The 23,616-nt window shown below is 44.2% G+C and overlaps 2 protein-coding genes across 4 annotated transcripts in view; one reads left to right on the top strand and one right to left on the bottom strand.

Annotated features, from left to right (window-relative positions):
* The first annotated feature begins 260 nt into the window (after positions 1 to 260).
* Positions 261 to 15,954, top strand: TCP11L1 (t-complex 11 like 1). Of its 3 annotated transcripts, XM_053945982.1 has the most exons (11): positions 1,397 to 1,418; positions 3,250 to 3,421; positions 4,626 to 4,791; positions 6,915 to 7,047; positions 8,254 to 8,374; positions 9,029 to 9,249; positions 10,292 to 10,428; positions 10,849 to 11,036; positions 11,355 to 11,536; positions 12,122 to 12,294; positions 12,517 to 15,954. In XM_053945982.1, the coding sequence occupies exons 3-11, from the start codon at positions 4,638 to 4,640 to the stop codon at positions 12,750 to 12,752; spliced, it is 1,545 nt and encodes a 514-aa protein (XP_053801957.1). In that variant the 5' UTR covers positions 1,397 to 1,418; positions 3,250 to 3,421; positions 4,626 to 4,637; the 3' UTR covers positions 12,753 to 15,954. The 3 variants fall into 3 exon arrangements, with proteins under 3 accessions (XP_053801956.1, XP_053801958.1, XP_053801957.1); XM_053945981.1 differs by lacking the exons at positions 1,397 to 1,418; positions 3,250 to 3,421 and adding an exon at positions 261 to 944; XM_053945983.1 differs by lacking the exon at positions 3,250 to 3,421 and having other exon boundaries at positions 1,344 to 1,418.
* The window catches only part of CSTF3 (cleavage stimulation factor subunit 3), a 47,968-nt gene continuing 40,303 nt past the window's right edge, over positions 15,952 to 23,616 (bottom strand). The window contains exons 14-21 of the mRNA XM_053945980.1: positions 23,063 to 23,206; positions 22,853 to 22,955; positions 21,351 to 21,420; positions 19,973 to 20,168; positions 18,337 to 18,490; positions 17,854 to 17,948; positions 17,659 to 17,719; positions 15,952 to 16,665 (exon numbers count right to left, since the gene is read on the bottom strand). Of these exons, the coding sequence (XP_053801955.1) occupies positions 16,463 to 16,665; positions 17,659 to 17,719; positions 17,854 to 17,948; positions 18,337 to 18,490; positions 19,973 to 20,168; positions 21,351 to 21,420; positions 22,853 to 22,955; positions 23,063 to 23,206 (1,026 nt within the window). The 3' untranslated portion in view covers positions 15,952 to 16,462. The remainder of the gene's footprint in view (positions 16,666 to 17,658; positions 17,720 to 17,853; positions 17,949 to 18,336; positions 18,491 to 19,972; positions 20,169 to 21,350; positions 21,421 to 22,852; positions 22,956 to 23,062; positions 23,207 to 23,616) is intronic.

The following is a 23,616-nucleotide window of genomic DNA, read 5'->3' as shown; positions in this document are numbered from 1 at the left end:
CAAACAAAGGGCCTTTGGCTTTTCTTCTGGCATTTCTTATTCATGTCTGGTCTGTAGTGGAAATACCAAGATTTGCAACTCAGGCAACTGCAATCATATATATTTATATAGATATAACATGATCAGACATCTAATTTTGACTCTTGTGGAGTTATCTTTGGAATGATATCACCAAAACTTCATTACAGCTGCTGTTGGAAAAAAAAAAAAAATACCAACCAAATTTTGTTCCATTTAAAGCGTTGAGCTCTGTTCTTTTATTTAGGAGCAAAAGCTAATTTAATTATGACAACAACAAAATAGTAATAACTGTTACAGTCACATGTGGTGAGCTGTTCTTAAAAAGCACAATCCTGTGTCAGACTCTCATGTCTCGCTAACTAATGCTTCAGTGAATACCAGTGTCTGCTGCCAGGGGCCAGAGTGTTTCTCTGAAAAGGAGCCCAAGGGACTTGGTGTGCAACAGGACAATGTTTTACTGTGTCCTGATGGGGGATGGAAGACAAAAATGTAAAAAGCTTCTTCTAGTTAATTAGAAAGGACTTCTAAAAATAACCAGTTCCTGAAAACTAGCAGGGAAGCATAAGCCTTTATAGTAGTTATAGTTCTTAGTTTTAGCAGAAAGGTTTTTATTATGAATGCACTTCCTCGGAAAAATTGTCTTAGCTCATACTTTAAAGTGTGGGGGTGGAGATCCTAAGTTAGCGGTGGTGTCGGCTCGGTTTGCTCTTCAGCAGAACTATTTTCCCTTTCCACCTCCTGCCTGCTGCAACACCTCGGTTAGGAGGATGAGATTCCTCTCTTGGAAACGAGCTGCAGCCTGCGGGCATCGCCTGCTGCAGTGCGAGTCCCGAGCCCCGCATCCCCTGCCCTGCGAGTCACCGGGCTGGCCCTGGTGCCAGCTTTGTGTCGGGCTACGGAAAAGCGGCCCGGGGCGCTCGAAGGTGGGCACAAGGCAGGGTCAGCACGCTCCTTCCTCTTTTTAGGGTGATTTAGGGAATCTTGAGTACCTCTTTGGAGGAACTGGCGGCCACGCTGTGACCTGTATAAGGTGCCTAAGGACAGCAAGGGCGATCCAGGCGCTCCCTGGTTGCTGTGGGGGGTCGATCCGCACCAGCGTTGTGTGGTGGGGCAGACCCCGATCTATCCATCGATGCCCGGCCGCGGGCTGCGGGGCGCTCGGGCTGGGGCCGGGACCCGCTCCCAGCCCGGCTGCCCCAGCGCCGTTCGCGCCCCCGGTGCCGGGACAGCGGCCCCTCAGCGGGGCGAGCCCGGGCCCGGCGCGGCCCTCGCCCCGCCCCAGAGCCGCCGCGGCCCGCCCAGCGCTGGGGCTGCGGCGCCGGCCCAGCCCCGCTCCGCGGCCGCAGGAGGGGCCGGGCCCGTCCGAACCGGCGGCCGCGGCGGCTGCTCCGAGGGCGGTAAGGCGGGGCGGCCCGGCCGGGGGCGGCCCGGGGCGGAGGGCGGCGGCGGCGGCGGCGGGGCCGGGGGCGGCGGGCAGGGCCCGGGCCCCGCAGCGCCGAGCGGGCTCAGCGGCGGCTCCGGGCCCGGGCGGGCTCAGCGGCGCAGCTCCCCCGCTTCCGCGTTCGGCCCAGCAACCCACGGCCCCCCGGGCTCGTTCTCCCCCTTAGCCCATTGATAAACCCCGGAGCTCCCGGGCCTTGCGAAGGGAAGATGTGGCCGGAGCGGCGGCGCTGCTGCTGGGCCGGTGGGGATGGGGACGGGGACGGTGCCATGTGAGCTCCTGGTAGTGATGGACCTGGCAGGGCCTCACACGGAACAGGCGGCGGAGGAAACAGCGGAATTTCACAGCATCCCTTCTAATCGGGACGGGGGACAGGCTGCGGCTTGCCTGCTGGCGGGTTACAAGGGAAAGCAGGTCGTGGTGCGGCGGGTGAACAGGGGGAAGAGCAGAGTTCAGCGCTGGGGCGGCGCCTGCGGAAAGGCAGCCTGGAGTGTCGGGCCGGAGCTCAGGGCAGCCGCCAGGGCTGTCCCAGACGGTGGGACAGCGCTGGGAGCCAGGAGCTGCTGCTCCAGCCCTGTGTGTGCTCCAGGGCAGCACAGTGCAGTTTATTTCGTGCTGGCCCTGTGCGTGCTCCAGGGCAGCACAGTGCAGTTTATTTCGGGCTGGTGCGCATCGTGTCGCTTGAGGACCTGTAATGAAGAGAAGCTGTGGAAAATGCTTTGTTTAGATTTTAGTTCTGTTGCGTTTTCCTCTTGCGTTTCTGCTCTCATTAAAAATAAATGCGAGGAAAGTGCCAAGAAGTAGACTTTGCTCTGTTAAGAGTTGGAATTGTTTCTGTGAAAGGAGGGATGATGATCATGCTTCTGGAAGAGGTATTGTCAAGCTTATTTACCCAGTGGAAAGAGGATATGTTCTAGATGTGTTCTGGCAATAATAGCAGTAATCCATCAGAAAAGAGCAGACTATTGCAAACTAAACAACTAAACCAACAAGTGTGCTTGTTTACCTCATCTGCTGAACAGTCATTTGGTAGAAAGGCCCAGGAATTCTAATACCTGCCCTCCATAGCTGAAATAGGATTTTCCTAAAACAAATGGTAATGAAATGAAACTTGGGCTGGGTTTGAGACTGTAGCTCTTGTGCTGTCATTTTTTGGAAGGCAACCCTTTAGGGTGTAGTCTACGTGGTAGGAATGATGGCCTGCTGGGCAAAGCTGGGGCTAGGAATCATCAGACTGATGATCTTGTCCCTGTCATTTATCTTCTGTGAGTCCTCAAGCAGCTGAACTCAAACCTCAGTTTCCCCTAATTGAGGTTTATTATATTTCTCTGCTTTTCTCAGGGCAGTGAGGATAAAGTGCAGTGAGAGATTGCAAGGCACTAGGAATTGTTGTGTGCATTAAAGACTTCAGTGGGGCTTGGTTGAGTCATCTTTGTGGTTCAGATTGGACTTCAGGAGGATGCTTGGTGGAAGAGAATGGATGGGAAGAACAACCATCTAGTCTGGAATGAGTGTGGAAACCTTTGTGATAATGTTTTATCCTAGCCAAATTCAACAACAGGTTTCTCTCTCTCTCTCTCTCTTTTTAACCAGTCCTATTTTACATTTTATATTGCAGTGGTTGCTGTGCTCTTGTCTGTGAACAGCCCCTTTATTAACAGAGCTCCTCATCCTCCAGCTAGAGGTGGAGTGGGTCTGACAGTACCTGTGCTGATGCCTGTGTGCCAAGGGTGTTCTCCTGTGTTATTCATCCCAAGCTTTTCATGCTGTTTTCTCTTCTAAAATAGAAATGACACAGTGCTGTGGGCAAGTGTTGCATGCTGTTGTCTCTCACGCATCGAGCAAGATGATGATCCTGAGTCATTGCTGTAGAGCAGAACTGTTCCTTACATGCCCTGAGCTTTCCAGCTGTCCTGAGGAATCACACTGTGCAATCAATTTAAGCACTGGTGGAGCAGGGTTAGTTATTACAGCTGTTGTATGAAAATAAATCTCAGTGCTGCATTTTGTATTTCTGCACTGTTGCTTGCTTCTGCTGCATCCCCTTCAGTGTAGTTTTTGATGCTGTATTTTCTCTCAGTGGCTGTGAGGTGCCTCTCATGCTGAGAACTTGGTTTATTTTAAAATGTGAAAGTGGGGATGGTGGGATACTAGGGGAAAGAGGCAGTTGTTGTTTTTCCAGGAGCTTTCTTTTATTTTTGAAAGCAGACTCTTCTGGGCTCCCACTTCACAGAACATCTAAGTTATTTAATTTGGAGACATCATATGCTCTCAAAGAGATCTCTGTACAATTAAAGCCTGAGCAGCAGCTTCCTGTGTGATAGTTCTCAATGGCGGATGTAGAAATTACATTCTTGATAAGGAAATCTGAGAATGAAATAAGTGAAGATAAGGAACCAAATGAGACTTGGTTTTCTACTGGTAATTTTTTCAGTGTGATTGTGGGTACCCTGCAGGTATCTGCAATGTGATATAAATATCCTTTAATATGTAATGTCTAATAAACCAGGATTTTAATTACTATAATTGTTCTTTACCGTCTTAATTAAAAAAACCCAAACAGCTGTGATATTTTATGCATAAATCAGGTCTCTTGAATGTAATGAAAATATGGGAATAGAATTTTATATTCATTTCTCTCCAGTTCTTTTGCTGCTTCTTAATGCTTCTGGGTGGCTCAGAGGGAAGTTTTTAAGTTGGGGCAGACAATAGTTCAGGAATATGTTATGTTCAGGAAGATTTATTGCTGTCTAGTAAGGAAATCTCTCATAATCTTTTGTAAAACATGTTTGTGACCTTGTTCTGAAGGTGTTTTTCGTTGTTCTCTTAAAAGCAGTGCTAGGAACGAAAACAGCATCTTTTTCTCTCATCTGTATCATCATGGCAAGGGAACAGTTTGAGATTTTTGAGAACTGACTAGGACTGCAGACTAAATAAATGCTAGCTGTGTTGAAAGCATCCCATTTTGTGGAAGATGGGAAGTGAGTCACTGAATCCAGGTCCCCTGCCATTATGGGGATGACATCATATAACTCCTCATAAGAATTCTTTCATTCTTAATTTTTTTTTCTTAATCAAGAGGACTCCTGGTGTTGTTTACCCCCTCAGTCATGTCAGAAAATGCTTATTCATTCCCTTTTTCATATTTTTTCTTTTTGTAAAGAACCGACTGAAAATGTCTCAGAATCCTGACAAGCTAAATTCAAGTGAAGAAAAGTTGAGTGGTTTGGAGGATGATGAGGAGGAGAACTTGGAGAACTCGGATCAGTCTGTCCGGAAAAGAATACGACAGAGTGCTCCAGGGTCACACAGAGATGATACACCAAAGTGTAAGCAAAACTGCTTTATGAAATACAGCAAAAAAAATAGCTAATTCTGTAGTTGTTGTTGGAGGCAATCCTGGTGTTTCATAGCATTCTGTGCAAGTTTGAGTGTCTTGCAATTAAATACAGTGTGACTCGATGTTATGTGACTCTTGAAACTCTTTTTCTCCCTGTTTTCTTTTTATTTTCCTAATTGTACACACAGTATGCACATTTTCTTAATTGTACACAATGACCACGTTGCTCTGAGCCCCATGTATCCTAAATATCCTGGTGTGTTTGTGCTCTTGGAATGGATGAACACCACCCCAGTGTGTTCCAGCTAAACTGACTCTGCTGTTTGCCTTATCAGCTGAACCTTCTGCATTGCTGCAGCCCCTGTTCCTACTGCAGGGCAGAAAAGGCTGTTATCAACAAAGGGATGTCCTGTCAGCCCCCTCACGAGATAGATGGAAAGTTGTATGTTTAATCCTAATACTACTTCCATATAAGCAGGACTGCATATTTTTCCTAAGGCATATTTTTCTTTGCCATTCTGTTTTTAACATGAAGGTCCGGATGCAAAATGGGAGCCAATATTTCTGGCAAATCTGTAGATAAAACCAAGGGGAAGTTTTCTGGCTCCAGGGATTCAATTCAAAGGAGCAGAATTGCTCAGGGTTCTAAATTTCTGTAGGGAGTAACACTTTGTTGTTGCATTCTTTTTTATTTTTTGGTTGTGTTCAGTGTCGTGTTGCTCAGAGGAGGTGTTCTGAGGGAGTTTCTGTTCCCATGCCTTGCTGGTTGCCTGGTAGGAAATGGGTGTTTGTATGGAGAGAGGCTCTGAACACATGGAAGTAAAAAGCATGGCACAGTCTGGCACTGCACTACAAAGAGGTGGTTTGGTCTCAAGAAGCCCTGCCTTTGTGTAAGGGAGCAGGTAGGAGAATGATGTGATTTAGGAGCAATCTTTGGCCAGTGAAAGAGTCTTAGCTCTTAGAGCCCCCAGTGCTGGAGAGAAGTCATTTGGCACTCTGACAAGAGCACTGTGAACTTTGCTGTCTGCTGCTTCTTCTCAGAATATCAATCCTTGCTGTGTTCCCAGAGTCACTCTGCAAGGTTAAGCTCCAAGCAGAAGGAAATAAGGATTTAGGAGGGCTGCATGAAAAGAGCAAGATATTAATGAAAAACACATTGGACCCCAACTGTATGAACTCAGAAGAGCTCTGCATGGCAGACAAGTGGTAGACACTTAATTTTGAAAGACCTTTTCTGTGTAATTACTTAAGTCCAATCAACATGGATTATCAAATGAGATGGTCGTAGCTTGCCTGAAACATTTCTCAGGGAGCCCAGCCTATGAAGATCCCTGCTTGGTGTCTTTCACTTTTGGGATTAGTGTTGCTCCTGTGCCTGGACTGTAGCTGAAGTGAATGAACTAGAGAATGGAATGGATCCATCAGGGCACCAACCCTGTCACTAACCTAGGGCCCAGTGTGAGGCTGCTGGCCCATCCTGGTCAGTCCCAAATGCCTGCCAGGGGAAGAGCTCTTAAGCTGCTGCTGTCCTCTGTTGTTTGGGTGATGGCCTCTGGGGGGAAAAAAAAAAGGAGTTTGGAGGAGTGCCATTTGCATTGCAAGTAGTGAGAATAATTAGCTACTGGTGTGCTGCTGCTTAACAGTGATGGTGATTGTTTGTTGACTGCTTTAATGATGAAATCACTTCCTTGAAACATGTAAAACTGAAATGGCAATATCTGCACAATACTTGTGGAAGTGGTATGGTGAAAATGCTGCTCTTTGTAATTATTTCTTCCTACAGAGTGGAGAAAGATGCCAAGGTGCTATTAAGCCATCCTAAAGAAGTATTGGTTTGTGTGGGGGCTGTTTGGAGATGGTTTTTAAAAGAGCTTGATAGAAGCAATTGGCTACTGAGCCCAGAATATCAACTGGGATCCACTCCTTGGTTTTTTGAAATACTCCAAACCTGTGTCATCCACCAGATGGGAAAGGAAGGGAAAGAAAGGAGAAGAATCTTCAGCTGATGCTGTCATTTGACCCTGTGTACTATTAATAAGGTGGAAAGGGTCCAAAAGACTCTTTCTGCAGGCTTCTGTTGAGAGCTGTCTGACAGTGTAATTGGTGTTGCAGCCAGTCCCTCTCGGCCTGTGTCCATAGAAGAGCTCATGGAGACAGCAAAGGGAGTCACCAACATGGCACTGGCACATGAAATTGTGGTGAATGGAGACTTCCAGATAAAACCAGCTGAATTGCCAGAACACAGGTAAGGTTGGTGCCAAATACTAAATAAAATTGTGTTTGTGGAGCTGCAGAGCAGCTCTGGGGGTTCAGGTAAAGGCTCTGGCTGGTGCCTTGTCTGGCAGTGCCTGGGAGGAGGTGGGAAAGAATATAAGAAGAAGGTGGTAACTGTGTAGTTCTGCTTCCCAGATATGTGTGTGTGAGAAAGGAGAACCTCTTGGATTAATTGGAGATGTGTGGTGCAAACCCCAGAGTGCTGTGGTTCCTGTTGTGTCCCCTTGTCCCAGGACTCAGAGGCTGCAGCAGTACCCCAGTCTGGCTGCAGATGTAGTAGTGCTTTTAGCAATTTTTAAGCTTTCATTGCCTGTGGGAGTAAGAGGAAACTGATTATTTTAGCTTTTCCTCTCTGTTTCTTCAGGGATATTTTGGGAAGAGATTGCTGTGTTTTATTAGGTTAGTCCTTGCCCCTTTCAAGTTCGAAGCCTTTCCTTCTCTGTGTGTGTCTGCAGTAATTGTGTGCCCTGCTGAGAGGGGGAGCAGAGGAAGCTTCATCCTCTGTTCCTCTCTCTCACACACACAGTGAGGTGTGGCTCACAGCCTCCTGGCTTGATCTGGGGAAGGGGGTGCATATTTAATGGAGGGAACTTGGTCCCCATTGGGGCCAGTGTTGAAGTTACACCTGGTGTGAACAGGAACTGTCAGCATTTTGAATTAGGAATTGCTACTGAAGCAGTGGAATTCATTTATTTTTTGTATATAAACTGATCTGGGCCCTTAGAGTAGGTGCAATACTTACGTAGTGAAACAGAAGATTTTGTGTGAGGGAAGTTACTTCATTTCTGTTAGGTTTGCTACTGAATTTTATGTAATGGAAGTGATTTTACTAAGTGGGGCCTTTAAAAGGAACATGAATACTGGTCTTTTGAAGACAAAATGTAATTTTTGCCATTTTTTTTTGGTCCAGTTTTCTAGATGTAGCATGTGATAAATACTTTAAAGGATTTTACTTTGTAGCCACCTTTGCTGGTGTGTAACCTTGTATTAGGACATAAACCATTCCAAATCCTGTGTCCAGTTTTTCTTGCTTTTCTGAGTAACTTTAAATGATGGATCATATAGTCACTATTGCATTATATTCATATTATCACATGCTGTGCTTCAGGAGCTGCAGGTTGTCTTTGTAAGGTGGTGCAGAGATCAGTATCATTCTTTTTAACATATTTATTCACAGCTTAGAGAGGAAAGTCAGAGATATTGTGCATAAAGCTTTCTGGGATTGTCTGGAAGCTCAGCTAAAGGAAGACCCCCCGACATATGATCATGCAATTAAGCTATTGGGAGAAATTAAAGAGGTAAGATGATGTGATATGGAGGGAAATGATTGAATTTGATATGAATGAGCAAAAGTGGTTAGAGTTTGGCTTTTCATAAAAACCCCTCTTGTTCTTTTTCATTGCTGTATCACTGTGAACATACACAAGCTGTATAATCCTAGAGGAGAAATTTGAATATAAAACCAAATGCAAAACCATGTAAGGTGATTAACAGGTAAGCAATACCAGTTCCATAATTCCAAGCTTCCTACATGTTATGGCACTGGTATTAGTTATGGAATCAGTGAGATGCTGCAACACTGGGCTGATGAAACCAAGCACAACAGTCTGAATTATGATCTGTGCCACAGAGGATTTACCACTTAGTAACTTCAGTATCACGCAGTGTGAGGTGAAAAAGTTGGAGTTGCTGGCTGGTTGGTTTAAAAAAAAAAAAAAAAATTTAATTATTTAGTTGTGTAGATAAGTATCCCTGGTAGTGTTTAAGGCTGGGTTGGATGGGGCATTAAGCAAACTAGTTTAGTGGGAGGTGACCCTGCCTGTGGCATGGGTTTGGAATCAGGTGATCTTTAGGATCTCTCCTCACCCAAAACATTCTAAGATTCTATAATTCTGTTTGGATCCTTGTAATCTTTGATGTAGAACTAATGCACTGTTAACTTTCCATTTCAGAGTCTTCTGTCTTTCTTGTTGCCTGGTCATACTAGACTGAGAAGCCAGATTACAGAAGTTCTTGACCTGGATTTGATAAAACAGGAGGCAGAGAATGGGGCCCTTGACATTTCTAAGTTGGTCAAATTTGTTATTGGGATGATGGGGACTCTCTGTGCTCCAGCTCGAGATGAAGACATTAAGAAACTGAAAGATATTAATGAAATAGTTCCTCTTTTCAGGTACTGAAATGTATTTATTAGTCATGTTCAGAGTCTCTTAAATAATTTTAGAAGTGGAGGGGGCAACTTGAAACTCCTAGAAAGAAAAGAGTGTTAGGGAAAAGGATGTAGCTGTGGGTGTGAAGGGGAGAGATGCTCCAGGAGTCATTAACAAGGACCATCTCTGATCTGGTGAGTTGGAGTATTTGTCTGGCTCCTGCATGCTGCTGAAGGACATTTGCTTAAATGTCAAATGCAAATAAGCTTCAAGGTAGCAGATGAATAGTCAGTTTCTATCAGAATTGAATGTCAACAGCAGAAGGTGAAAAAAGCACACAAGGGTTTGGAGAAAAGCATTGCTGGTTTCCCACCAGTTTGTCCTTTCCCCCCAGTCTGAGCTCTCTTTACCCCAGTCCCTGTGTAATTCCCTGTCAGTTCTAAAGGGAGTGTGTGTTCCACATCTGGGAGCATCCAGGCTTCTGCTTTGCCACCATGTTCCCAGTGGAAAAGCTCAAGGTCTCAGTAGTTGGGAGAAGCTTCATTAACCTTGCTGTTTTCTAATTTGAAAAGCTTCCAGGAGTTCAGGATTGACTTGGCAGAAATACTGCCAGCAGGAATTAGGTTGCTTTGAAATTAAGGTGTTTTATTTTGGTGTTTGTTTGTCTGTTTTTTCTTTTTTGCCCCTCGGGTCTGATTATTCACTTCCCACTGAGGTTGGCTTTCCAGGCTGCCAACGGCCATGGCATGCAAGCTTGGAAAGCCAGATGTCTTTTCATATACAATACTGCACATCCTGGGAGATAAAATCTATGGAGCTAGTGAAGTTAATTCCATGGAGGCTTTTTTACAGGAGAGCAAGATTTGTTTCCCACTTGGAAGAAACACATGCATGCATGTACATGCTTGCTCCAGCTTTCTCTGTCTCATGCTCTGAAGTTGTTAAGCTGTTACTGTTTCCCATGCATGTTTTTGCTCTTTCTTTAGACAACCTGTAATAAATCTTGTAAACAGCACCTCTGAAACATCTGCAGCCTTGAATAACTTTTTCTGTTTGTTTGTTTAGAGCAATTTTCTCTGTATTAGACCTAATGAAAATGGATATGGCAAACTTCGCTGTCAGTAGTATTAGGCCAAAATTAATGCAGCAGTCTGCTGAATATGAAAGAAAGAAGTTTCAGGAGTTTCTTGAGAAACAGCCAAGTATGACTTTGTTCCTTTCTTTCTTCCCCCCTGACCTCCCAGTAAACTGCGTGTCTTTGCTTGTAGATCATGAAAAGAACTCAGATATTTTTATAAGTTCTGTGGTAAATGACAGCTTGTGCCCCAAAACTGTGGTTAGAAAAAAATCTGCCAGAACAATAGTTCTGCCCTTGGTACATTCACTTTAATTTCAGTACAGTGTAGGGCATGATTACCTAGCATCATCTCACCTCTGATTTCCTGTAGCTGTGTGGTTTTGTTTTAGGTGTTCTGCTTGATGCAATAAATGAAATGCATGTCATACCTGATATCATGGGCATTAGTCATAGTAACTAATGGGATTGTTTGGAAATTATTGGTGGAAAAACCTAGCTGTGAAAAGGAATTTTCCTAACAAGTTTTTTTTCCCCGCTCTTCCAGATTCTTTAGACCTTGTCACCAAGTGGTTACAAGAAGCAGCAGATGATCTTGCAAAGCTGGGACATGAAATGTTGCCTCCCCACTGTAGTGATGGTGCCACTGGTGGGGCTTCTGCCTTCATTGCTGTACAAAATCAGGCCTATCTGAAGCTTCTGAAGTGGGATCATGTGAACAGGCCTTTTCCAGAAGTAGGTATTTAACAGAAAAATTGGTTCTGTGCTTGTTCCACTTCTCTATTCCCAGGACACAGCAGAGGCTGTTTGGATTTGTAGCCTGGCAACGCATACAGATCTAAACTATTGATCTTTGGTTGGGAGATGGGGCAGCTCTAACAGGTGCTTGTCTTTCAGTGCTGGAACCTGCTTGGCTGGGAAAGAGGAGCCAATGATTTCATTGTGCTCCTGTCGCTGGCTGCTGTTCCCTGTGCCTTTGCTGCTGCACCCCAGTGTCCCCTCCCAGCCCTGCAGACTGACTCCCTGCTGTGCTGGCTCCCTCCCTCCTTGCAGACGCTGCTCATGGACCAGACACGCTTCCTGGAGATGCAGCTGGAGCTGGAGCAGCTCCTGGTGGTGGGGACAGTGCTGCTGGTCACGTTCAGTGCAGCAGGCCCAGCTCTCATCGATGTGCCTGGATTCGCCGAGAGAATCAAAAGCATCGTCAGGGTGCTGCTGACGGGAATGCATCTCCCGTGAGTACGGCACGTCCTGCTCTCAGGGGGCAGGTGGAGCTCTCTTGTCACCCTGGGAAATGATCAGCTTAAGCCACTTGAAGGCTGGGGGCTGCAGGAAATGCAGAGGAGATGATGAGGGCTCTCTGTGAGCCCAGGCTGATGGTTTTTCTTCAGTTAACTCACACAGAGCTGTCTTTTCTTGCTCTGCTCTTTCATGGTTTGTACAAGCTGCTCTTTTCGGAGTTTGTTTTTCACGGTGCCAGGCTGGCACAGGAGGGTGCCAGCAGCTGCCCCTGCTCAGAGCTCGGGCCAGGCTCCCCAAAAACCTGAGTGTGGCACAGTGAGCTGCCTGCAGATTTAGTGATTGCTCTACACCTGTGGGTTTTGCTTTAGTCAGAGCTGTCCTCAGGCAGAAAGTCAGCTCTTCTGTGTGTGGATTGTTCAGGCTTGAAGTCTTGAGTGTTCTTCTACTTCCTTGCTTTAGATCTATGCTTTTTCCACTACATTTGATAAGTAAGGCAACTCTAATTGAATGGGTTATTTTTAGAAAGTGGGAAAACAGTGAGTAACTAATACAGTTATGCTGTACCTCATGTTTTCTAGCTCCTTTAACCTGAAGGAATCCCTGGCCACCGTGGGTGAGAAGGTGTGTGCTGAAGTGAACAGCTGCCTTTCCCAGCATGGCTTTACCCCGTTCTCAGCTGAGAGGGAGGCTGTGCTCAAGGGGCAGATCCAGGCAGTGGCCAGCCCGGGGAACTCCATCTGCAAGCTCATAGGTAGGTCTGCAGAGTGCTCTGCTCTCCCTGTCTGTGGAACTGGGGCTGGGGGATGTGCAGGGCTCCTCTTGCCCTGTTGTTCCCACGTTGTTTCCATGTTGTTTTCATGTTGCCTTTCCAGCTTGCTGACCACATTCAGGCTTATTGCATTTTTACATGAGGTTACGCTGTCTCTAATTCACCGTCTGTTTTGAAAACAAACCAAACCCCTTTTTTTTCCAGATTCTCGAATTCAAAAGTTTCTGGAGAATTATCTTGCATCCAGTCACCAGAAATCATTGCCTGCCATTCCTGGAGGATTAGGCCCTATTCAGAGGGAGCTGGAGGAGATTGCTGCCAAGTACGTTCGTCTTGTCAACTACAACAGAATGGTCTTCAGCCCTTACTATGATGCAGTCCTTGGCAAAATAGTGACTAAGGAAGAATCCCAAATTGTAGGGAAGTCAGAAGAATCATAAAACCAGTCTGTGTGCTACCAATACAGTATTGTCAGCTATTAAATAAAACTTGTACCAATATTTGTCTAGGAAAACAGCTTTCCGTGTAAATACTGGTTCCTTTTAACCCAGAGTGCTGACTGGTGAGGGAAGCAGAGGAGATGCAGAAAGGGTTCTGAGGTAAAAGATGAGAGATGCATTTCTAATATAATTATGCAGCCTAGGGAAGGGGATATCATGGGTGTTTTCTGGTGGCAATTTTTAGATTTTTGAGCTGGTGATAGGTAGGGCAGGTTTAAGAACCAAACGTTGTATTTAAGTGGCTCATTTCAGGGCATTTAACTCTTAATTTACAGTGAACTTAATTTAATTTATCTAGAGCTGATTAGCAATGGTTATTCCCAGAAGGGGTGATTTGGTTTTTTAAAAAAATCTTACTTTAAAGAATTAACAAAGCTAAAATTCTAAAGAAGAACTTTACCAGACAAAACACCAAGCCAAGCAGCACTTTACTGTAACATTATGGTGAGTATGGTAGGCTTACTAGTTTTTTCTGTATTTTACTGCATTTTTAATAGCATTTTTTTGCTGTTTACCTGCAGATGTTACAAAACATCATCTATTTTTGTAGCAATTCTTCTGGTTATTGGGTAACTGTCCTCTGCTATGTACAGTACTCCCAGAGGTGGCAATCTTATAGATTGCAGCTGTATTTATATCTTGTAAAGATTTCAGAAAGGGCAGAGCTAAAACGTTTTGATAAAAGTGGCATTTCTTAAATTTTTTTTTTTTGCTAGTAATTTACTCCTTTTTAGGTGAAATACTAATTCTAAAGTAAAATCTCATTTGCAGAAGGTGGATTTAAAGTGTGTGAAATTTTAGGTTGGAAATTTTGGGCTTTTTTAAAAACTACAACAGGGGATGGTTGCATATTCAATCATGTCTTCAAAAATATGTGCAGAGCATGGTGGGCTGTATAAGTAATTTTAATGTACTGTGAGAGGTGAATGGTTTGATGTTAGTTTGACTATACAGGGAATATTTTAGTAGATTTTTTTTCACTTTCTAGATGTGTTCTTGAAACTTAGAATATTTGTAGGTCTTGAATTTAATAAGCTACATGTTGTATAGAGGAGAAGAGCCCAGTGATCTTACATTGCAATCTCAGGCTCAGCTGGGAGGTAAGTGAAATTTTCCTCTGGTTGAGCACAACTGTGTATTACAGTAATCAATATTTGATGGTTTTATGAAAGCAAAGTTTGTAGTTACACACAGTATGTGGCCCAAGTATGAGGCTGTCCAAACCAGAACGTGCTGTCTTTAAAAAAAAAAAAAACAAGGTACATGAAATAAATAAATTAAGGGCCCTTGTACTGCCAATTGCCAGGCAGGTTAATTTAGGAATCAGCCAAACAGACCTTGCAGAAACACTTGATTATGATCCACTGTTGATGCTTCCCTTTCCAGTTTCCTTTGAATGTCAGTGTGGATAAAACTGCACCAACTTTGGAGGGGGATGGAAGAAATAAGACCTTATTTTTTTATAATAGCCTATGCAACTTTAAACCAAATCTTTTCTTGTTCATTACAAAGCCCCTTCCCCAAGGGAAAAACCCAGCAAAACCCTGTGAGAGTTCATCAGCTCAGATAAGTGATTTTTCTCTTGGCCAAATGAATGTCTGTCTTTGAATCCTTCTTTGAGAACTCAAAAAATGAGGTTGGTTAGCCAGAATAAAAGGGTTCTGAGTAGGGTCTATTTCATTGTTTGGATCAGCAAAGGATTCTACAGAGGTCTTCAAGGCTGCTGCCTCAGCTTGCTGGGCTTTGCTATTAGAGCAGGCTCTGCCTCACATCACAGCCTAAAGCTCTGCAGCTGCACCAAGTCCCTCACCTGTGCTGAAGGAGCTACCAGAGCCATCACTGCTGGAATTGGCACCAGGAGAGATAACCAAGGCACAGCTGTGTCCAGTTTTGTTAAATGAGAGCTGCACAAGTTAGAAATTGCTGCTGCTGTTTTATGGTTCAGTCCTGTCTAGGAGCTGCCTTTAGAGGCAGAGTTAGATGAGGTTCAGGATGAGCTCGAGGGTGTGGGGAGGGATGTCATGGTGAGCCAGGTACCTGAAAAGCCCTTGAAAGGTGTGTGACTGATGGCAGAGTGCAGGGCACTGCTTTAGCAGTGGATAAAATCCTGAGGAGATGGCTGTTCCCAGGGCTGGGATTCAGGGGTCAGGGCCCAGGAGTGCCTGCTCCTGACCTGGCAGCAGGGACTGTGCTGCCACAGGTGATTGTAGTGCTCACAGGGCCCACACAGGGAATCCCAGCTCTCCTCACAGGATGGGTTTGATCCTAAGCCTTCATGCAGCAGAAAGATCCTAGAATGAGGGAACAGAGTGCAGTACTCACCTGTGGCTCCACTCTCACCTCCAGGGCCCACACAGAAGGAACAAATGCTCCTGGCACAGGTGCTGGGGGCCTTTCAACAGGAAAGATCTAAAGGAACTGCAATAAATTCCCACAAGTGCAAGGTAATGATTCTCCCAGGTTGTTCTTTTTAACGAGAGTGTTTGACAAGCAGTTCCTCTACATCCTGTCTAAAAGAAACAGGGAGCTGCAACTGAGTGGCAAAGCAAGGAGGACGTTCCAGGACGAGGCCAGCCCCATCTCCATGTGCAGGTGCTGCTTCACCCTTGCCCTGGCAGAGAGGAGCCCTGGCTGAGGCAGCTGTGCTGGGGTGGGGAATGGCTTTCATTTGCCCCAGGCTCTGACTGTCCTGTAGTCCAAGGGGTTCTTAGGATCTTATCAGAGTCAATCTTATCACAGCCAATTCCAAGTTAAAAGTTGGAGTAGTATAGAAACTGCTTGGAAAGCTCACATAGTGTTTCTTTAGCTTGTTTGAAGATAACAAGTGCTGATTATTAACATTTAGCTTTGTACATTACATGGAAGAGCAGTGCAGGTATCCAGGACCAGGCTGTGTGAGCCAGTGCTCCTGGACTACCCACGCTGAACTGAGTTTGTCTTACAATGCTGTCTTCTTCAAACAGTCCTGGAATTACAAGCCAAAGTGTGCTGTATCCTCTAGAAAATGGAAAGCAAGCTCTATTCTAATATGTATGCTCTGATCAATTTCCTGTGATGGTATAATTAGCATTGCTTTTGAAGTGGCTGAGTAATATTTAAGAAGTACCTTGTTGTGTTTGAATAAAACCAGAATGAGGCATGATGTTATGGATATTCTTTTATTTTAAAGGAATGGTCTTTTGTTGTTGTTTTATTTTTTTTAAATTTTCAACTACAAAACAGATTCCTTACATTCTGCCATAAATAAAAACGAACAATAAGGCAGGACACTACATGAACAAACTGAGAACAACTGTTTTCCAGAAAATGTGAATTAAAAATGCTTCACAAGTATAAGCCATCCAGTTTTTAAAATAAAACTGTTGAAAACCCACAAGAGTTCAAGTGGTAGATGTGTACACCCTCGAAGAACAAAATACAGTTTTGACATTTTGCACTTTTGGTTTTGAAAACCGAGTTTTGTTCAGAGCACATTCTAAGGTTGTTCGGGCTGTTTTCAGATCAAGAACCATATGGGAGAAGAGGCACCACAGTAACAAAACCATGTTCAAGGATTTTTTTGTTTGCAGCTGTCCCTTTTCAATGCTTGACTTTTAAGAGACTGATTCAATGCAAGTCTTTGTCTGTCACAGCAGAACTCCAAACTTCTTTCACCGGATTCTCTTTTGCTGTCGTGCTCTGTAAATGTCATGTACAGGGGGAACTACAGATCCTTTCTCCTCATCGTCATCAGAATCCTCATGTGATCTCTTCACAGCCTTGTTGAGAATGGTGTTGTTTTCCACAGGTCCATTGCCTTCCACAGCTATTTCAGGCAGGCTGCCCGTGATTATCCGTACGGCTTCATCAACAGCTTCAGAGACAGACACAGAGCCACTCAGGGGGGGAAAGTCAGGCCCCTGGCCAGCAACCAGCACCCCAGCAGGGACACCCAGAGACCAGCACCCCAGCAGGGACACCCAGAGACCAGCACCCCAGCAGGGACACCCACAGACACCCTGGGGACACTTGTGCAACATGAGACGCTTCTCCTGCCCTGTTCTACAAACGTTAAGCCTCGGCTGTCTGAAACTCTGAGCTGTGGTGAATTAGAAAGGAAAGGCTGCTGCTCCAGCTTGAGCCCTCCCTTTACACAGGAATTGAGGTCATTTGAGAGCTGCAATAAAACAGGAAGGCCTTTGGGAATCAGGGTAACTAGTTCATGATTCACCAGAAAGGCTGCAGAGCAAGTCAGCTTCTGCTTCTCAACAGAGGAAGCCTCAAAAAATACCCTGTATAATTTAAATAGATATTTTATTTCCACTCAAAGAAATTAAATCCTACATTTCTTTCTCTGTAATTTTTTCCCTTAAACTAACAAGGAGGGTGAAGAGTAGCATATTATCATCTGCTGTAGGATCTGTGCTGTGTCTCTGTTCCAGAACTCTCCTTCCCTTCTTTGCAGGAGCTCAGAAAGCACTGCCTGCAGCTTGTGCCCAGGCACTGCAAAACGTGCACTCAGAGTTATCCCTCACCATGCTGCCAATTTGTAATTTCATGTTACAGCTGCAATGCTGCTGGAAATGCTGCCTTTAAAGGGTATTCTCAAAATCTTAATTTCTTTCTTTCAGTTGATACCACCAACATATTAAAGAGCAGCTGGTGATTTGCAGTTTTTTGACTTTTTGTTGCCTCCCTCCAGATAAAAGTGCAAACATCTCTATGCAGATTCCAGCGCAATCTCCTCTGCTCTTAAACACTAATTACAATCTGTAAATGAGGCCTGGGTTTTAGACAGCAATATCCATATGTAAACCCAAGTCTCATGCAGCCCTAGCACAGCCTCCAGAGAGGACAAGTAACTTACTGTCTGGCAGTTTGCATCTTCTGAATATCTCCATGAGCTCATCCACTTGAACAAAGGGACCCTGATTTGTTACCAAAGGGAAAAAAAAAAAAGTTTGGAAGGTTATTTTTAATAAGAGTGATACACACTGTGGTTCTGTCATGACAGAATGTCTTCCACAGCTTTCTGAAATGTTCAGAGTTCTTTAAAACAAACCTGAAAACAAATAGGAGGTGGCAGGAGCTTCATGAGAACTACAGCTGCTGGTGGAACAGGAAATACCCCGCCCGGGACAGGATGTAAACCTGGAGCTGTGGGGAGAAAAGCTGGGTGAAGCCAATGCAAGACAGCTGGACCAGAGCTGCTTTTGCACTATGTTGTTATTTGGTACAAATAATTAGTACCCTGTCCCTTTTGCCTCTACTAATTCCATACTGTTCACTCAGCCATCTGCTCTGTGATGTGTGTAACAGCTTATTACCATTTACCAGACCCCAAACTCCTTGTACTTATTTCCATGTGACCTTGGCATTAATTAAAACACATATGCCTTTAGCAAGCCAGTGAAATGACAGCCTAAGACTTAAGTACAGGTTTAGGTGACTGAGGAGGAGGAAAGCCTCTGATTAGGCTGGCTGAACAGCCAGGTTCCTAACTCGCCACAGGTGAAACACAACCCCTTCCCAAAGCCTGACTTACGTGCTAAGTGTCTTGGCTGAAATGGAATCATCTGCTGGGTGTCTGGTTTGGGATATTCAGGTTTCCTGTCTACTTCATCCTTGAGGACAGGCACGATGGAAGGTGCAACCACAGGGTCTGGAATTATTGCTGCTAGCTTGGCACGGGAGACATCCTGTGAAAGCCAATTAGAGAGTGCTGAACTTGGCAGGATCACATTGCTTGCTTCAACTGCAGAACAAAACCTCGCTCTGCACCAGTCGCTTATTCTCACTTTGTCTTCATTCTCATTTCAGATGGCCTCTTACCAGACCATCTGGGCAAAACTTGCATGGTTTCATTAAAGATTTTAATCCTACAGCGACCCAATGGAATGGAATGGAAACACTTGTTTCTGTTACTCAATGTGTGTTTGTCATTTTCGAGTGGCTCCTTTTTTAGGTTAAGAGGATTTTAGGTGAACAGGTGCAGACCACTAGGCCTTCACAACTATCATTTCTCCCTCATTTCACTCCCTAGATTGCTTTAGCTGGAAAAGAAGTAAAGCATAAGGCAGTCAGCAGGCATGCAAAGCATCAGTTCAAACAGGATTATGTTTTGGCATGTTCCAAGCAGCAGGAATCAGCCCCAGGGCTGCACCACCTTAGGTACACACTGCCCTGCATGCACTTAGCAAAATGTACTCGTTTGTAAGCTCACATCTAACTTCAAAATAACTTTGCCCCCACTGCATTCAAAGAAAAGTATTCAGTGGCTCAATGTGAATCTGATTTCCACCTATGAGATTATTTCACAGCTCTGTGATGGTCAACAATTCAGCTGCTTTGTTAACTTTGATGGCATCTGTATTTTTCATAAATTACTTTTCTTTATCAGAAGTAAGTGGAAGTTGAGGCACTGTTTTAGAGGCATGGACTGAGGGTTCTCTTCCTGTCCATGCAAATGGTAATCAGCTGTTTCTGCTTCTCTGGCAGCCTTAAAAAATGTAAACCAACATCTTGTTCTGTTCTAATGATTCTCCAAAATTACAGAAATAGTAAAAATGCATGTGGTAAGAAAAAAACCAGGAGACCACCAGATACAGGGGTCTGGCCTAGATTTTGAACTCCACATGGCAGCACCAAGGCACTTTAGCCCTAAGAAACAACTGAAAAAAGAGGCAACCACTGATCCCTGTCAGGAGCTTTCCTCAGCCATTCCCAACAAACATTGGGACTGCAGCATGGGGGGTTTGATGCAGTTCCCAGTGAAGTCAGGAGAGCTTTGCCACCTCAGAGCAGAAGGACAGCCATATTTCATACAGATGACAAATTTCCCACAGAATTCTGGTTTTTGGAGGAGCTCAGATGTGACGTGGAGGCCTGTAGCTGCATGGTGATGGCATTAACACATCAACCTTTCCATGGGAAGACAAGAGGTAACCAGGAATACCCAAAGTTGCAGCTGTTACTGATGGTCCTGGCTCCTTTCTGCCCTTGGCCCCTGGCACTTTGCTGCCCAATGAGACCAGGAGGAGGAGGAGGAGGAGGAAGAGGCCTGTTTTACCTGCTTTTCTAGCAAAGGGAAGGACTGTAAGGCAAATTCTAAACAAGGAATTGCCCAAGATTCCTAGGACTGAAAAGAACAACAGTGAACTGACGTGTTCTTACCCTCTTACCTTATAACCAAGGGCCTTCAGCTCGCTGGCAGAGCAGGGGTACAGATCCATGAACTTGTACCTGTCCACCAGCAGAGCTGTTTCTTTGCCCTCATATTCTTCCTTGAAGGCTGTAAACCTCCGTTTTTCCACTTTCAGGATGCTGGCCAGATCCCCAATGTTACTTTCAAAGGCTAAAAACCGAGCCCAGATTTCCCTGGAACACAACAAGGACACTGAGAGTTACTGAAGGAGGAGGGATTCCTGAGCACAACCCAATTAAAAACCCACAAGAGGACAGACCCAGGGGAGGCCATCTGGGAGTGCAGGGCCATTTCTGTTATTTACTTTAGGTGCATCTAAAATAGGCATTACCCTCCCAGTGCCTTCTGTATTTCTCTAAGAGCTTTCAGTCTGGTGGACTGCACAGGAATTTGATACAGAAAGGGAAGGATTTCTGGTGTCAAGGACTTCAGCATTTGAGGTGAGCTTTTATCAAACACTCTGCTCAGCCTATGCACACAGCTTCACTCTGCTGTTGATATGAGAAGGACTTTTTACCATGCATTATGATCCAGTTCCTCTGCACAGACCAGCAGATTTTAAGTGGCAAGAACACAACAGGCAGCGCTTCAGAATTTTATACAGCCCAAAATATATACAGTTACTGCTGATTTCTCCATGGAAAATCTCATACATAACTTAAGCAACATCTGACCATATTTCTGGACTTGATTCAACCTTCATTTGAGTTCACCTTTGAAGAAGGTTCAGCTTTTAAGTTCTCGTGTTTTGTCACTTTTAAATTTGGCATAAAAATACTTCTTACAAAAGATCAGAACTGAAGTGCAGAAAGAATGAGCACAGCAGTGCCATATTTGATTCCTTAGTTTTGATGCTTTTGTCTACCAGAATAATGGTGAAGTGAACCCTCAGACTGCAAGGCTCTGGTGAGCATTTTTTTTTTTGAGAAAGAAACTTAAAAAGTAGAAATGAAAATATGGCAGTGAGCAATTAACCCAAGCCCTTTCTGGTTCTTTCCCTATTTTATTTTTATGGCTGGGAGATGCTCAGCACCCTCCTCAACAAATTCCTGATTCACCTTCTCAGCTCAGACCACTGAATCCTTACTGTACAGGAGGATTTTGCACTCCATCCTCAACAATCCTGCACCAGTGAGGTTTTAAAGTCAATAAATTAATGAATTTCACTAGAAATGGGATAGGGACTTTCCCAAATCTGTTCCAGTTGTTGCTATTTTGGACAGCATGAAGAGGGGAAGGAACATCTGTACCTAATTTTGTCCTACTGTTCATGTTTCTAATTTCTTTGGGATATTTATGGTTGAAAGGGGTTATGTATCTTTTCCAGTGCAGTGAGACTGCTTTTGCAGACGTACCCAGATTTCTCAGGTGGAAGGCTCCCTGAAGTTAAAACACGTTCAAACAAAACTCTTGTATTGTTGTCCTCTTTAAAAATAGAAAGAAAAAAAAATCACACTGAGCAAAACATACTAAAAACAAGTTAAAAGATGTCCATTGAAAGAGATGTGTACATTGAATTAAGCATAAGGCTGACTTTCATGGATTTGAATTTCAGTAAGTATAAAGAGATCTGAGTGCCCACATAAAACTTTTCCTGATGTTAAATTCCAAGGTGAATTTGTTCTTTGGAAGTCTGTTTTTATTGATAGTGACATACTGATCTTACTACAGGTTATTTTACAACAGCACAGCTACTGCTTGGCATCTCTTCAGGACTTCTGGGGGTTTTATAAATTTTCTTTAATTATCTCAATAGCACATGTTGGAAAATTTAAATTTGGCCTTTTGGTTCATTATTTCCCTTTTAAATCAGGGCGGTATTAATATGCTTGTATAGTCCTCAGAAATCCTCCCAAAATTATTAGACCTGGTTCCCAGCAAGCAGTCAGTCTTTGCACTTTGCCAGCTGGGGGGATGGAGAGGTTGCTGGGTTTGTTCCTAAAACTGCCAACTCCTGCCCTGTGCACTGCACCACCTCCTACACTTACAGGTCAGAGATCAATTCTCCTGGCTTCCAGGAGTTCTGCTGGGTTATTAAAATAGGCCAATAAACTACTGAGATCTAAGATAATTTTTTTTCTCATGGCAACTTACAGAAAAGCATTGTTAATATTTATGTAGACCCACAATAACTTAGAGCAAAATTAAATATACTTTAACTTGGATAAAATCTCTCACTTTACAACTCACAGGAGGAAAAACCCTCAAAATCTTTAAACTCCCAGTGCCTGAAAAACACAGGTACTGCAGTCTGGCAGGAGAGGAATGGTGCCTGGTGCTGCAGAACCCACAGAGCAGCTTGGGTTTCCTTTTTAAAAAGGCCATTCAGCCCCTGCCTCGGGGAATCCCACCCAGAGCCTTTCCACCTCCACCTCCTGCCCGGGTCTCCCCAGCCCCTGTGTCCTGCTCTCTCCATTGCAGCTCCCCAGCACCTTCCAAGCATGACTGACATGCCCAGTATTGATTTTACATCTTGCTCATCTCATCTACTTGGGGAAAAGGAGTTTAAATTCATTCTAGTCAGAATCTCTCACTCCTCTCATGCTGACTGTAAACTCCTTTAGACCTTTTCCCTCAGGATTTAAATTCCTTGGTGTACTTCCCACTGTTCACAGCTGATGCTGTAAAACTCCTGCACTGCCAGTGAGTTACAATTTGGAAAGTTCACTGCCCTCCCTTCAGCAGAATCCAGATTTAATGTCACCATAACTTCTGGAGCTTCGGTTTGGACAAACCAGCAGGTTTTGTGTTCAGATTAACTGCTGAGCTTTATGAAGAATTTAAATACCAAGAACTTGGGCTGGCCCTAAACTCACAGAGTAATGCTTCATTAGACCTCTCAAAGCTTAAAGCTTACCATTAAGGTGGGAAAGGTAGTCGATATATGCCAGTACATATTCTGGAATGTCCCCATATTTTTTCAGCCCTAGCTCAAAAATCTTAAAGGCCACAGACTTATCCTGCAAACATTGAGGGGGGGAAAAAAAAAAAAAAAAAGTTATTAGCTTCAGTGAGCTGTGCACCCTCCTGCCACTTGTTTAGGATCAGGGTGAGCACCTGTGGTTACCTTACTACAATAATACTCCATTAAAGCTGCAGTAACATAGACATGGTGGCGGGTCCGGGCATCCTCTCTCGCTTTCTTAAATATCGTCCTTCCGGATTTAATGCCTTCTGCTCGCCTTGCAAATTTCATGTACTGGATATAAACCTGAGGTGCACATTAACATTTAAATAGCATCAGTGCTAACAAAGAACACCAGGATATCATTATGTTTTTTACTACGTCTGAAGTAAGCATGACTCACAAAATACAGCAAATCCTAGTAGGAACAAGGCTGTCTTGTGCCTCTGTTGTTTTGCTTTAAATACTGAGGCAAACCTTTTTAGAGATTTTTTTTTTTTTTTAAATAAAAAGTGGAATGCACCTAAGACTGATCCCATGAAAAGACAGTAGTTAATACACAGATTTTTCAAGGAAGGGGAGGGAAGGAGATGAATGTCATTTACATTAGCTGGTGCCTTCAGAGAACTCAAGGCTTGCTGTAAAAATGGTAACTTTCCAATAAAATTAAGACATCCTTAAAACCAAGGAACAGCCAAAAGGCCTGATGAAGCATT

This window comes from Vidua chalybeata, chromosome 6 (assembly GCF_026979565.1).
Source record: "Vidua chalybeata isolate OUT-0048 chromosome 6, bVidCha1 merged haplotype, whole genome shotgun sequence".
Taxonomy (NCBI): domain Eukaryota; kingdom Metazoa; phylum Chordata; class Aves; order Passeriformes; family Viduidae; genus Vidua; species Vidua chalybeata.
Note: the sequence above shows the minus strand (reverse complement) of the source record. Positions and strands in the feature narration are given on the sequence as shown.